We start from the raw sequence: 14,468 nt of genomic DNA, 5'->3' as shown, positions 1-14,468 counted from the left end.
TTTTTTTAAGAGGACAAGAGCGGCGAGGTCTATCGCGATAGCTTAATTTCTCTATCGAGTAAAAGTTATATCGCGATACATATCGTTATCGTTCTATCGCCCAGCTCTAGTTTGAATTTTATTCAAGTGTTAACAATATTTCTGAAATGCCTGCACTTGTTATTCTGATCTTTCTGACCATCTCCTTCCTTTCATTTTTGTTCTGCTTACCCAATCCAGGGTCAGGGGGTGGCTGGAATCTACTCCAGTTTTCTTGCCATGTATTCTTTTCGTTTTTAATGGCAAAGATAATGAATGCACGTGAGGCATACACTCACATACAGAAGACTGAAGCAAAACAGTGAAGTGATTCTCGCTAAAATTTGGTAGAAAGACTGGAAAAACGTTCTGTAGCCTGATGAGTCTTGATTCCTGCTGCAACGATCAGATAGGTCAGAATTTGGTGTAAACAGCATAACAGCAGGGATCCGTCCTGCCTCGTATCAACAGTACAGGCTGTTGGTGGAGGCATAATGGTATGGAGTAAATTTTCTTGGCACGCTTTGAGTCTCTTAGTACCAACTCATCTTTTGATCCCATCTTTTGACAAATGCTTCCAGCAGGATAGTGTACCATGTCGCAAAGCTCGAAGCATCTCAAACTGGTTTCTCGAACATGACAAGAATTTCACTGTACTCCACAACTGGCCTCTACAGTCACCAGATCTCAACAAAAGAGAGCACCTTAGGAATGTGTTGAAACAGGAGATTTATGTCAACAAATCTGTAGCAACCGTGTGATGTTATGTCTATATAGACCAAAATACTCTGGAATATTTCCAGCAGCTTGTTGAAGGAGTCCAATCCAGCACTAGCGACATGAAACTCATAAAATGTGTGGTGAGTCGATACTGGAGGCGAGGCTCACAGCAGGCATCAAGCCTCATTCTGGCTTGTCGTCAGTCGTTTTAAACTATTGTTTTAACTGGTAGTGCAAAGCTGTTCACAACATTAGGTGACTAACGGGAAACAAATCTTCTAATCAATGAATGTACTCAGGCTCTGAGTGCATTAAAGAGAATGTATATCTTTTTAATAAACACACAAAGGAGGTTTTAAGGTGGTTGCACACAGCCACTGATGAAGAAAAATGATGCCACTCAATTAAAAATTTCACTGTTTGTACTATGTGCATTTTTAACTCCAAAAATGTAAATGTTTTGATTGTTTTTATCATAGATGTCAGGACTGTAGACACAAAAAGCGGAGGATGATGTTTGTCAGACTCTAAAAGGTTCTGGCTCTATATTTGAGTAAAACATTCGCTTCCTGCTATTTGATGGACTAAAGTGGCTCATAGTAACTGATCCGTATTGGTAAAAAGAACCACATAGAATGCAGTAAAAATAAAAGGAAAAGATGTATCTGAAATGATGGGCTCTGTTTCACAAAGCTGAATATGAGAGCTACTGATAGTACTGGACCCAGTACATCCTGAGGTGAATCTGTAACATTTTGCATGTTTGCCTACACGTCTTACCTCTCCTGTTTAACTGCACAGGAAGATCCTTGTACAGCCTAAGGCTTCTGCTTGAAATTGGCTGCACACAAAAACTGAACTTCCCTTTACAGCACGATCACTTTGAAATTAGACTTAAAGGAACATTTTGTTGTAACAGTTTTCAGTTTTGTGACCTTCTGAAGCTGTGCTGTTACTCCACAGCTCTGCTGCTGTGTCAAAGTTATGTTTTTAAACCAGAACATCAGTGAGGTAGTAGCTTCAGGATCCATCATAATCAACAAGTTATTGCCGATAAGAAAACAAATGTGACCTTAAGGTTTCAGTACAGTTCGGATGAAAACCCATTAGGTTATCACAAGTCACTAAATTCCAGTTTCCTTGGCATGGTAAATGGCCTGTTTTTGTATAGCGCTTTACTGGTCCCTAAGGACCCCAAAGCGCTTTACACAACCTGTCATCCACCCATTCACACACTGGAGATGGCAGCTACATTGTAGCCACAGCCACCCTGGGGCGCACTGACAGAGGCGAGGCTGCCGGACACTGGCGCCACCGGGCCCTCTGACCACCACCAGTAGGCACACAACAACAGAGACTGTCCAAGCCGGGGCTCGAACCAATAGAATAGAAGCATTATTGCTTCATTAAGTCCCAGATTGTCACTAAGAAAAGAGGGTCTGCAGGAGAACTTACTATGGCCAGTGACATTTCTCATATAGCGTTCTTCTGTGAGATCTATTGTTTTTTTTATTTTAGGGTAAATAGGAAAAATACTCCACCACATTACAGTTGAGTAATTTATGCATGCCTCAACCTGATATAAAGTGGGAACTGCTTTAACACGAAGAAAATGCCTCAACTCCAGAAATTCTGTGACTATTTTTATAGGCATGAGCTTTTAACAACCTGTGTCAGTGAATGCTAGTACTCTCACTGCAAGAACAGTACATGAATGCCAATCATGTACTGAGTAACCAAGGAAACCTGTGCCAGCCTTAACAGAGATGGAGGCTGCACAATGCAGTATTTACTGAATTAAAGGTTTATGCACACTCACCCACACGAAGCCTGAAGCTATTGAAGGAATGTCTGTTGATGCCATCTAGCTTGCCTATCAGAGCGATGGCAAACTCTACCATGATCCCTATCTGGGCGTGCTGCCGTTCTCTGTCCTAAAACAACACAGAGTGATGTCAGTCCACAGCCTAATTATGAGGTTTGGTCATGGCTTGCTTTCAAACAGTTAAAGTTAAAGCCCGACCCTGGTCTGAAGTAGTAACTACCTCACCCGATTATTCTCCTGACCAGGTGACCCACTAAGCCCCGCAGCAGCCATGTAACTGCTGCCGATTGTCTTGATCTTCTCCACACCGCTGAACTTTGGTTTGGACAACAGCTGTTGAGTTAGAGGCAAACAAACAAACAAAATGAGGGGTGCGCGCATTTATCATCCCAACCATGCCAGGGTCTTCACGATTAGCCCCTGACATTTGTATTTCAGACAAATATTCGGTAAGACTTTGACTTCCTGACCTCATCAAAGTCAGCGATGATCTCATTGAGAAGTCTCAAGCATTCCAGACCTTCTTTGTTGATATCGCACTCGGTGTAAAATTCTTTGAAATCCGGCACCGAAGCGAACATCACGCACACACAGTCATAGGACTGGTAGTAGAGGTCCTGTTGGGAAAAAGCACAAAACCAACAGATAAAGCTTGTACAGGCAACATGTTACTTTTATGTTGTATGGAGCTACGCTATCTGGAAGTTATGATTATTTGTAGAGTTATAGTATAGAGTTCTGCTTATATAGTTTGTAGTTTTTCTTTTTGAATAATTACTGCCATGCTGTACTCAAGAAGCTTGCTTGCGTTACTTGCCACTCCTGATTTTCTGTGATAGCTGCAGAGTCATATCACTGATAGTAGGGCTGGGTATCCGTGTACCTGCTCTCATTTACTGTTTTAGCTGTTTGGTGGTTGTTGAAATTTTGTGAGGTTTCACCTGAGATTCTGGCATTTCGGGCAAAAAAAATAGATTCAGGATTTTAATGAATCGATATCACGTTATCCAAGCCAGAATCGATTTTAATCGATAAATCGATTATCAAAACCCACCCCTAGCTGACAGTAGCATGCCAGCCTGTTATCTAAATTCTTCACTTCGTCACAATTATGGCTCTAAAAAGGGTTCTGTTGTGTGGTTATATCAAACTCAAGCAGTAAATGATTGAAATGCACCTCTATATACCCACACTCCTCTGGCACATTGAGGCTTAAGGAGCTGGCCGTTTCCCCCGCGCCATGTTTTTACATTTTCGCATTGTTTCACCAAGGAAATATGAAGATTATTGGGATTGCTACATTTAGATACTTAAACCTTCCTGTTACTTCTACTAACTGTGATAACACTGAAAGGGCAATTCATGCTCAGTGTAACAATGAAGCAGCAAGACACTGAAAGGCATCTCCGCTTGTAGCTACTCCTGATGAACTTTGTACTTTAACCTCCTAAGACCCGAGCTCTTTCATGGCATGCATGTTTAATTTTTCTTTGCCGTTTGGGCTGATTGGAACCTAAAGAATGTAAAAACAAAGAATTACCAGATTTTTATTTTACCTAATTGTTGTTTTTGAGAAAAATTAGAGCCACATATGAGGACATTTGTTTCAAATTTTGATAGAACAGTGGCAGTATAATCGCAAGTGGATATCAGGCCCTTGTAGAGAAAAATTAAGTATTTTGGTTTAGATGTCCCAAAATCTGATGTCCACATATGTTTACGCCAGGTTCTAAGAGGTTAAAATATGTCCAGCACAACTTTCTGTGTCCTGTTCTCGGTGTCAGTGAAAACCTGATGAGTAAGCAGCTGGCACCCTGATTGTGTACAGTATTATGTTTCAAAGGTCCCTCTCTTTGAGTCTTTTAAAACCCAAAATCCACATGCTGGAAATAACAATTATTTATTTATTTTTTAAAGATGACCTCAGATAACTGGTCACATTATTGCCGCCTGGTTCATGTTCACTTTCAGTATGTAATGATGGGGGGTTATCTCACGGGAATGTTTTGTTTTTAACTCTCTTCACCAGTCCTTCATAGCATCCAGGGGACTAGAATCAACTTTGGAAATCTCACCTCGTTCTTCTTATTCTCCCCAACAAACAGCGCTGCTACGTGGGCCGGCAGCACATTTTCCAGCAGCAGGCGGTTCAAGTTCTCTCTCGTCTCGATCTCATCCTGCTCTGTGTGGTTCTTGTTCTTTAGCAGGAAGTCCTGGCGGAAGCAGTACTCGTTCTGTAATCCACAGGAATGGCAAGTTTAGAGGAAAATCAGCACAAGAGATAATTTTTTTGTTTTTTAAAATAATTCAGCAAACAAAAAACTGTCATTTACCTGCAGTGAGATGATGAACATGGTGACCAGGAAAAGCGTGATGTACATGCAACTCATATACTGGGGATGTTTTACCAGCCCTAAACATTTCAGGATTTCTACACTGCAAGACAAGCAAGAACATGACCAATCACAGACTCCACTTTTACTTGGAAAATAATAACTTGCAGTGGTTATGACTTTGACCACTAGTGATTAAAAGTATAAGGTGGCATAACAGTAAACTAAAATTCTCTGCTATAATTCTCTGATTAAGAATCCAATTCATTCACGTATTCAGAAAGAAATATGCAGATATTGGTGCCTTAGATCATTTTTATTGACTTGTCTGATTAAGATTATGGTATGATGTGTGATAGACCACCCCAGAAGTAGCAATCTAACCTCTGATAAGATTAAAAAAAACACAAACACAACATAAAACACTAAAATTTCGAAATGAGTTCAAACTCCTTGGTAAGATCACTATGGTTACATCCATCTTTTAAAGACTACAATCAGAACAGTTTCCACTGAGCCACTTTCTCATCACCTGACATTTGCTGTGCCTTTTCTTTTGTCATACTCACTAAGCTTGTTTTATTGGATTTTATTTTGCTTTATGAAATTACAGTTAATTTACTTTAGAGAGGATTGTTATAATATTTTAGACTCTTGTCATATTCTTTCTCACTGAACTACTCGATTTAAGCCATTTGCTCGTTGATAATGTTTTGGCTGCTCTGACGCAGGTCTTGACTATTAGGCTGAAGTAGATCTGATGTTATATGATAAATATTACTGCACTGCAGCCATACACTGATTCAGATAAAGAAAACATGATGCCAGCAGATGCAATCTAAAATGCAACTTTTGCATGTTTGCATTAAGGCTGTCACCATATCCAGGATAATATCACAATCTAAACAAAAAGATTATTCCACCAATCAAAATCCTGCTTTTTTTTAACTTTCAACTCTATTAATTCACTAGTCTCCCTACTGAGGCAAATAGTGGGGGAAACTACTTGGCTAAATAGTGCGAACAAATGTCCCTGATGCAGCACACAGTTTGTACACAAAACAGGATTATAAAGCTAAAATTGAACGCCAAACTGCAGCAACTCAGTCAAACCAGAAACAAACAAACTCCTGTGAGACAACCACAGAGATCAGTAGCTGGAGAGCTGGAGCTCAGAAAGCTGAGAGTAAATAAAGTAAGAATTAAGTCCTCCAAAGTTCATGGTCTCCAGTGCTTCACTCAGCCAATAAACAACAGCCTAAGCTGTGTGAGTTGTGGCATAAAGTGAATCTGACAGAGATAGTTAAAGCAACACAAAAGTGATTGCTGTCGGTGCGGTAACTTCACTGGTCACAAGCCACAGGTACGTAGATACATTTGCAGGTCATCAGCGTGAAAACAGGAAATAATACATTTCCCGAAAAGCTGTGGGATTCACCCTTTTCCTTCAGTCTCACCTGCAGTTCAAATTGGTGAAGATTTCAAGGTCCTTCTTGGTGCTGAGGTTTTTGCTGTATTCATAAAAGGATGTATGCGTGTTTCTGATAATGATGACGTAATATGCCGTAGAGGCCACAGTCAGAAAGAGCACTTTAAGCTCAAAGCTCATCCGAAGGAAAACTCCACAGGCAATGAGTGATAGGATGCAGCAGTAGACAGAGTACTGAGGGACAGAAAAGGGGATAAAATGGAATTAGACTTGTAGCAAATCTAAATAATGTCCTAAATCAAATTTATAAGCAGCATGCAAACAAGTAAAACACTACATTCTTTTTTACTGTTAGGAGAACTACAATTAATACACACTACTTTACACTAAAATGTAATACTGCTATTTATACACCATCGTGTCTGGGATTAAATCTATCACTCACGGGAAGGCAAGAGTAGTCGTCTTTATCTGCCTGGTCAAAGCACTGCAGGGAGTGGAAAAACAAATAAATAAACAACTGACAAGCAACGACCTGACAACATGCTTTGAAGCTTGGCATGACATTTATGAAGTGCAGCACAGCTAGAAATACCAGAGTACTAAATGGATCTGTCTTAGCCTTCAACATGTGAGCAGAGTCTCACCAGGTTGAACACAGCCATGATAATGATGACCGCTGTGGTGATGGTTGCCAGAGGGAGGCGCACAAACGGCCGTTTAACCACTGCCTCTGACACAGCTGGCAGCCACCGGCAACCTGACAGCTTCTCCGGAAACAGGCGCTGCAGTGAAGTGAGGAGAAAAAAAGACAAAATGCAATCAAACAGGTACGAGCAACGTGACTTTTTTACAGTCAGCTATCTGCAGACAGCATGCATGAGTGATTCACAGCTAGCTCTTTCAAGGAAAGGAATCTGTCCGAGTTGAAAACCAAAAAAAACTGCATGTCCAGAACAGAATGTCAGATGTCATCTGCAGAGTCAGAAGGGCGTCTATAGTAAGCTGTAGCCCAGTGAATGCAGGAGATAGTTTTCATGCCATGTTTCCATTCTCAGATCATCTAATTCTGGCACAGTGTGCACAAAAACACAAGTCCTTTTCACTCATGCTTTTATTACTTGTGCCAATAGGGTGGGTGGGGGCTGGTGGCAGGGTAACTATCCATCCATCCATCCATTCGCTACCGCTTATCCTTTTCAGGGTCGCGGGGGGTGCTGGTGCCAATCCCAGCTGTCATAGGGCGAGAGGCGGGGTACACCCTGGACAGGTCGCCAGTCTGTCACAGGGCTAACACACAAGGACAGGCAACCATTCATACTCACATTCACTCGCACATTCACACCTTGTGGCAATTTGGATTATCCAATTAACCTATCCCCACAAGCTGCATGTCTTTGGACGGTGGGAGGAAGCCGGAGTACCCAGAGGGAACCCACGCAGACACGGGAAGAACATGCAAACTCCACACAGAAAGACCCCAGCCTGATGTTGGAATTGAACTCAGGACCTTCTTGCTGTGCGGCAACAGTGCTAACCACCGTGCCACCGTGCTGCCCAGCAGGGTAACTAAAGGGTACTAAAATCAATTCTTGCGTTTCTGTAATGGTTGATCCACCAGTATGTGCAAGGTCTTTAATCAAAAAAATATTTTTAATGCCAATATATAATTACCGCTATTCATGATTTTTCAAATTTATAAGATAAAAAAAGACAGGAAAAAAAAAAAAAAAGGGAAAACACATTATTTTTTGGTTCAGATGCCAATTTTGAAATTGTTACTTCAATGATTGTTACGCTTGATTAATTTCTGACTTCTAAGAGAAGTCCAGTGTGCCGAATTTAGGTATAGAAGCATGAATTCAGTTTGACATTTGCCTAATACATTGTTTCATTTTCATTTTTTTAAACATATTTTTAAAATCTTTGTGTTTTCTTGTTTGTTTGTTTTTCTAATTAATTAATTAAGCACTGCATTTGCACTGGACTTGAATTTAGGAGTGATCCACGCAGGAATTTTGTATTATATCTTGACAAGTTAAGAAACGTGGAAAGTTGTGACATTTTTGTCCCATCCCCTTGGTATTTTCTTAAAAACGCTGCGAATATAAAACATTAAAAATAGAAATTTGATTTGATTTGATTATATTTATGTACTTACTGGATAATTAAACTTTTTTTTTTTTTTACAAAGTAATAACAATAATAATTATCCTTATCATCATCATCATCATCATCATCATCATCATGTGTTGAAAAAAGTCTATAAAGAATTTAACATTAAACTTCTACTTCCCATGCACAAGGAAATTAAATTGAATGTCTTCAGCAAACCACCTGTGTGTTAAGAATATGCAATATTAAAATGTGTTTCTAGATAAACGAGAAACTATTTATCACTGATGCTTGACCAGCATCCAGCTTGGCTTTAGATGTTACTGTAAAGATGCATGAAAGAGTTGTTGTGTCATTAAGGCTTTTTCTCCTGGTTTCTACAAACGGGGCCTGAAAAGAATCTTGTACTAAATCACTCAAATAACCAGATACTGAATGTGAATCAATGGACAAACCTGTAAGTGACCTGCGTAACAGATCGCCAGGACCAGGAGCAGCACACAAAACAGCCCTCCAAATAACACCGCCAGTCTCTGTTGCCTTAGGAAGACACGAATGAAAAAACAAAATAACATCAATCTCCAGCTCATCTTCTAAATATAAAAACGTCTTCGTCGTGCGCTTTAAAACCTTTTGCAAATGCTCAAAAAACTGTTCCTCCGAGTTTGTACTCATGAGAAGAACAGATATTCAAATATCCGAAAAACTAAAAACATACTCACTTCCTTGCAACAAACATCTGAATGATGAAGATACAGAGGAAGATGAAGGTGGCACAGCTGGCGTAGTGTTTGAACATCGGCAAATCCAGGGCTCGATACTAAGAAAGGCGGAAGACACTTATTACGTTTCTTTTTCAGTATTAAAATGACTAAAATGTAAAAGTATGATGAAGCAGTCATTTATATTGAACATTAAATCTCTCCAACCTGTTTTGCCAGATCTTTCTTCAGAAACCACAGAGCTAAGCCGCTCTCTTCAAACTTGTACCACTGCCTACAACACATGAAGGGAGGTAAGTGGGCATGGAAGAAGAAAAGCAGGGAATGAAGGTGGAATCTGAGTTATTAACAGTCTCCTTCTATGAGATTTACATTTCAGGTGCTCTGTATTGTGACTGTTTTTAAGGTGAACACTGGGCACATGCTGCACTGCTCTGTGTTGGATCACACCTGATGCAACAACTTGATGCAACGGCAAAGAAAAAAAATCTCAAAACATGAAAAAACACTGAGGTCATAATTTCTGTTCATTATAAACAAATAATTTTACTGAACACCACAGATCATTATGGGGGCAAAGACATTGCACACAGCTTTAAGTGGAGGTCAGTGCAATGGCAAATAAATGCTACAACATTAATAGTTATCTCTTAAGTATTAAGTGCTCACTTATCATTAAGGCTCCAATTCAAAGGAGGGCAGAACAATTCTTATACAATTTTCTTTATTTCTTTAATTTCTTTGTGTGCTGAACAGAGAAGGCAAATTAAATTTGCTCTTAAATCTACTTAGATAACCTTTTGTATCCTCATGGTTGTGCATATACAAAAACATCTCTGATAACAAACAAAAAAATACACATAATTATAAATTAACAGTAGAAAACACACACACACACACACACAAAAAACTGTATCACCTTTTTCGTTTTGCTCTTATTATTATTATTATTATTATTTTTAAATTGGTGCATCATTTCCATTCAGTTTCATGAAATGAAATCGTTGCGCAACAGCTGGAACGATATGCATGTTTTAGCTGCAGCCTCCGATTTCAGAGAAACTTTATTTTTAATCTGTAATATCTGAAGCTGTAAAGCAGCAACTTCACTAATTATCTAAAACATCTGCACAGTCAGTCAAGGTCTAAAAGTTCAGTCACAGTTAGATTACTAATGTGACATTTCGAATAACAGTTAAATCATTGTCTGTAATCTATTGCTCCATCAGATCCATGCATGCACTTTTAATGTACCAGAGTATAAATTCAGTGACAAAATGTTTCTCTTACGGTCACCATGAGCTTTTTGTTTTGTGCAAATATTTTTGTCACAGACCAGTTAAGCAAAACTGTGGTATCTATACCACAAAAGCACAAACCAAATGAGCCAAACACGAACAAATTTGTCATCTGTGCTCACTTCTGATCAGCACCTGACATGAGAGGATGCAGGTAAACCAACACAGGGCCTCAGCTGCTGCTGGTTTCAAGTAAAAGCTTGTGACACAGGCTGGTGTCAGATCGCTGAATTTTAAATTGGGTTAATGGATTTTAATATTTTGTTGGTTGTATCAACAACCAGCATTACCAACAACCAAGCAATAGTAGCTGAATAAAAATAAACTGCAACATCTTGGCATATAGAAACGGTCACACAGCCGATCCAGAATTTCAGGGAAACAACAGAGTAAACAATTAGTCAGGCTTATCATCAAGGATCAAGATGTAACCTCAATCAGAAACAATTCAGCAGAGGATTTCCTCCACTGTGCAATTCCTTTAAACCTGTTAAATACAACACATTACAATATTTTATCAAATATGCTACAAATATTGCATAAATTGTGATTCGACCGAAATCGACCTACTTGTTGCTGAGCTCGTCTATGGTAATGGTCATCTCATTGTGCAGCTCCTCATCAAACCGAGTCTTCTGGGATTTCCTGGACCAGAAAACAGAGACAATAAGGAAGTGGCATGCAGACAAACACAGAGACATGTAGAGTGACTGGAACAGATGCTGGAAAACCAGATCAAGCATGTGGGTCACTCTGGTCCAGTGTAGCTGTGGTTGGAGGCCACTTGGTTAATGCCATTCTGAGCATTAGTGAGAAAAGGGAAACGTAGGTTGTGCCTGCAAGAGTGTTACTGTACGAAAAGGGAGTGTGCCGGTAATGCTGCAGAGATCTGTGTGTTAGATGATCTCAGTGGGATTTGGTTGGTGTGTTTCTGTCGTGCTCCTGCTCGGAAACCCCCTGCTACATCAGGAAGGAAACATTCACACAGATGCAGAAACCCTGATTACCACACAAGCCCCAGTAGGTGATCAGCGTTAATAGGATCATGTCAGTCCACTAACAAAGGTTAGGGGCTTCCGAGATCGCATGTTGCCCTGTTACAAAGAGGCAGCAGTTAGAAAAGGTCAGAAAATACGTATTACACCACTGCACGGGTTAGTGTTAGAACAGCAAGGTTCTCTGCTAAGACAGTAGTTCTCAACCTGGAGGTCTAGTTTTGAACATTTCATTGCTTTTAATTATTACATTCAAACTTAGAGTAATTATCTTTTTAAAATTATTATAAAAATGCATATAAAATATTTGAAGGGGACCTATTCTGCTCACTTCCGGGTCCAAATTTTTACTCTTACACTCGAGTTGCTGTGCATGAGTTCAAAACATTTTTTAATTATCTTATATTGGGACTTGATGCCACCCCTCAGGTTATTCTCTGTTTGGTACACACCGTTTTACGTTCCTACCATCTCCAGCCGTCTTGCTTTCGATTGGTGGCCCCTCATAAACAGAAGGCTTGAATGGCAGGTGGGTGAAGCTTCTATGCTTGTACTCACAACTGTCAAGTATTCTAACTGAATTATACACTCAAGATTTTGAAAAACTTGCACACTTAATTATGAAACTGAGTAACAAATCAACGCTGCTGGCTTCTCTCCCAAGTGGCACAGAATGTATGATATCAGATATGTCACATATGTCATTTCCAGTACAACAAGAAAGACACAGAGAGAGCACAAATGGTTACGATTTAGCCTACTGTTACTACTGAACATAAGTGGGTGAGCTGAGCAAAAGAAAAAAAAACAATATAATTGTTAAATAATTCTTATTTTGTTCCTCGTGTTTGAAGTTTAGTCATACGGAATTTTAAAGGCTGTTTTTATATGTGTAAATAACATACATGAGTAAAAAGTGACAGCTTTAATAAAAATATATATATATAAAAACACATAATAGGTCCCCTTTAAAACTTTTCTTTCGTTATCTGCATAAAGCGAACTGATTGCAGGGGACTGGGAAAACAAAACAAAACATGGCAAGTGCATAATTTAAAGTAAAACTCAGCTCGCTGTAGTCTGCATTTACGCAAGCGCACGTGAGGTATTTGTTGGGGAGAATAAGCTGAAAGGCTGAGAACTACTGCACTGAAAGGACTGAGGACCTTGCGGGCCGTGAAGGCTCCACTCACTTAGGGTTGCCGAGCGGCGGGGCAGGTAAGGAGAATGCCTCTTCTAGAGACTCATCAAAGCTGTCGGGGTCCAACAGTAAAACACAAATATACATCGATCACAACAGAGCAGCGCAGAGCCAAAAAAAAAAAAAAAACCCCACAGGATTTATAATCATTTTAAGATAAAAATTGAGCGTAGTGCAATAACAACTGTCAGTTTTAATCAGAGATCAGTATAATCTACCATGTTGTGTCATTAAAACCGTGTAGATCATTTCACTGTGACAGCCTCAGCCTTATTGGACTGTGAATACATGAATGAAATTGACAGTTTCCGCGATACAGCAAACCTACACACTCTCAGGAAGGAATGCTTGTGCACTTGGATCACACTTATCTCTTCTAATCACATTACTTCAGCCCACACTGTTTTGTGTAGGCGTGTCCTGCCCACTGATCAGTAGCTTTGCTGTTTTCATCCTGCCTTCACCAGATGGGGAGAGAGAATTAACCATTAAAAGCTATGACCACAATCAATTTGGTTATGCATTATTTAAAGCTAGTGGAAGGGCTACTCATATTGCTCAGAACTCCTACCCCTCTGCAGGAATAACTACCACTGCAGCACAGCTTTAAAAAAAAAAAAAAATCTATTTGTTAGTCAAATCGAATCCTCGAGCACTACTTTTGCTTCCATGAAACAGAATCATTGTGATTCTCAGAAATATTAAATCTGTACCAATCAACAAACACTAATCGTGTAGTTACGCTTGCAAGAGCTGTGACCTAATCAGAGCGCTATAAACGTTTATACTCACTTTTGAAGCACACACAAGTGTTGGTGCTGAGAAAAAAGGGGAAGCTCCCCAAAAAACTGCTTCACCACGCTAACAGGAGATGATGGCAGTTGTAGTCAAAGCTGGCATGAACTTTGGTGTTAGCAAAGCACCATAAACATTTGTACTCATGCTTGACACAATGGAGTTTTCTCCTAAATGATAAAAACAATCAGCAATTTCTCGCTACCGATTTCCAAGATGGAAACTCTACACTTCAAGACTGATGTATTCTTGAAATTCTTGTAGAGACCAACCTGCCTGACTGTGCATCAGAGCAAAAACTGGTAACAAAGAGTGCAAGACAGGGCAAAAAATAAAAACAACACCATTTGCAAGCATTAATTAGATCATTTTTGGCAAGGCATGACAACAGTGAGCATAAACTGCCCGTCAGACATCTGTGTTACATATTAAGTGACCTACTAATGCTATACTACATCTGCCATTTACAACACCGTTCCAAAAAAGCTGTGATGCTTTGTAAAATATATGTAAAAAGAGAATGCAGTCATTTACAGATCTCAGTTTATCCACAATAAGAAAGAAATCCCAAAGTAATCATATCATGTGTCCAAACTGAGAAGGTGTTCCATCTTAGGAAAAATATTAGCTCATTTTGAATGTGATGGCAGTAACACGAATCAAAACTGTTTGGATGGGGCAACAAAAGGCTGAAAAAGTAACTGGTACATTTAGCAAGCAATTAGGTTCATTGACAACAGGTCAGTAACATGATTGGGTATAAAAATAGCATCTTAAACAGGGGATGTTTCTCAGAGGTAAAGATGGGCAATTTCAGAATAACGTAAAATTGTGAAATGCTGACTGTCAAATAATTTACAGTACATAATATCATAAAAGTATGCCAAGAATTGGGAGAAATCTCTGTGCGCAAGGCACAAGGCTGAAAATCAATATTAGATGTCTTAGGACTTCAGGGCTGCTGAGCAACTAGAATAACAAACAAGAATGGTACCATATTCCTCTTCCAAGAGCCCA

At 39.5% G+C, this 14,468-nt stretch overlaps 1 protein-coding gene across 4 annotated transcripts in view; it reads right to left on the bottom strand.

The window, feature by feature from the left end:
- adcy7 (adenylate cyclase 7) overlaps nucleotides 1–14,468 on the bottom strand; it is a 65,374-nt gene that overhangs the window by 3,749 nt on the left and 47,157 nt on the right. For 3 of the 4 annotated variants that reach the window (XM_005912982.3, XM_042218341.1, XM_042218344.1), the window contains exons 13-25: nucleotides 12,649–12,708; nucleotides 11,031–11,105; nucleotides 9,370–9,436; nucleotides 9,163–9,260; nucleotides 8,896–8,980; nucleotides 6,973–7,110; nucleotides 6,771–6,812; nucleotides 6,354–6,559; nucleotides 4,897–4,999; nucleotides 4,639–4,797; nucleotides 3,034–3,180; nucleotides 2,789–2,896; nucleotides 2,558–2,672 (exon numbers count right to left, since the gene is read on the bottom strand). In XM_005912982.3, coding sequence (XP_005913044.1) covers nucleotides 2,558–2,672; nucleotides 2,789–2,896; nucleotides 3,034–3,180; nucleotides 4,639–4,797; nucleotides 4,897–4,999; nucleotides 6,354–6,559; nucleotides 6,771–6,812; nucleotides 6,973–7,110; nucleotides 8,896–8,980; nucleotides 9,163–9,260; nucleotides 9,370–9,436; nucleotides 11,031–11,105; nucleotides 12,649–12,708 — 1,403 coding nt within the window. The remainder of the gene's footprint in view (nucleotides 1–2,557; nucleotides 2,673–2,788; nucleotides 2,897–3,033; nucleotides 3,181–4,638; nucleotides 4,798–4,896; nucleotides 5,000–6,353; nucleotides 6,560–6,770; nucleotides 6,813–6,972; nucleotides 7,111–8,895; nucleotides 8,981–9,162; nucleotides 9,261–9,369; nucleotides 9,437–11,030; nucleotides 11,106–12,648; nucleotides 12,709–14,468) is intronic. The other variant, XM_005912983.3, reaches the window with a different exon arrangement.

Source organism: Haplochromis burtoni, unplaced genomic scaffold (genome assembly GCF_018398535.1).
Source record: "Haplochromis burtoni strain Fernald_Lab_line unplaced genomic scaffold, NCSU_Asbu1 Contig_2, whole genome shotgun sequence".
Lineage (NCBI taxonomy): Eukaryota > Metazoa > Chordata > Actinopteri > Cichliformes > Cichlidae > Haplochromis > Haplochromis burtoni.
Note: the sequence above shows the minus strand (reverse complement) of the source record. Positions and strands in the feature narration are given on the sequence as shown.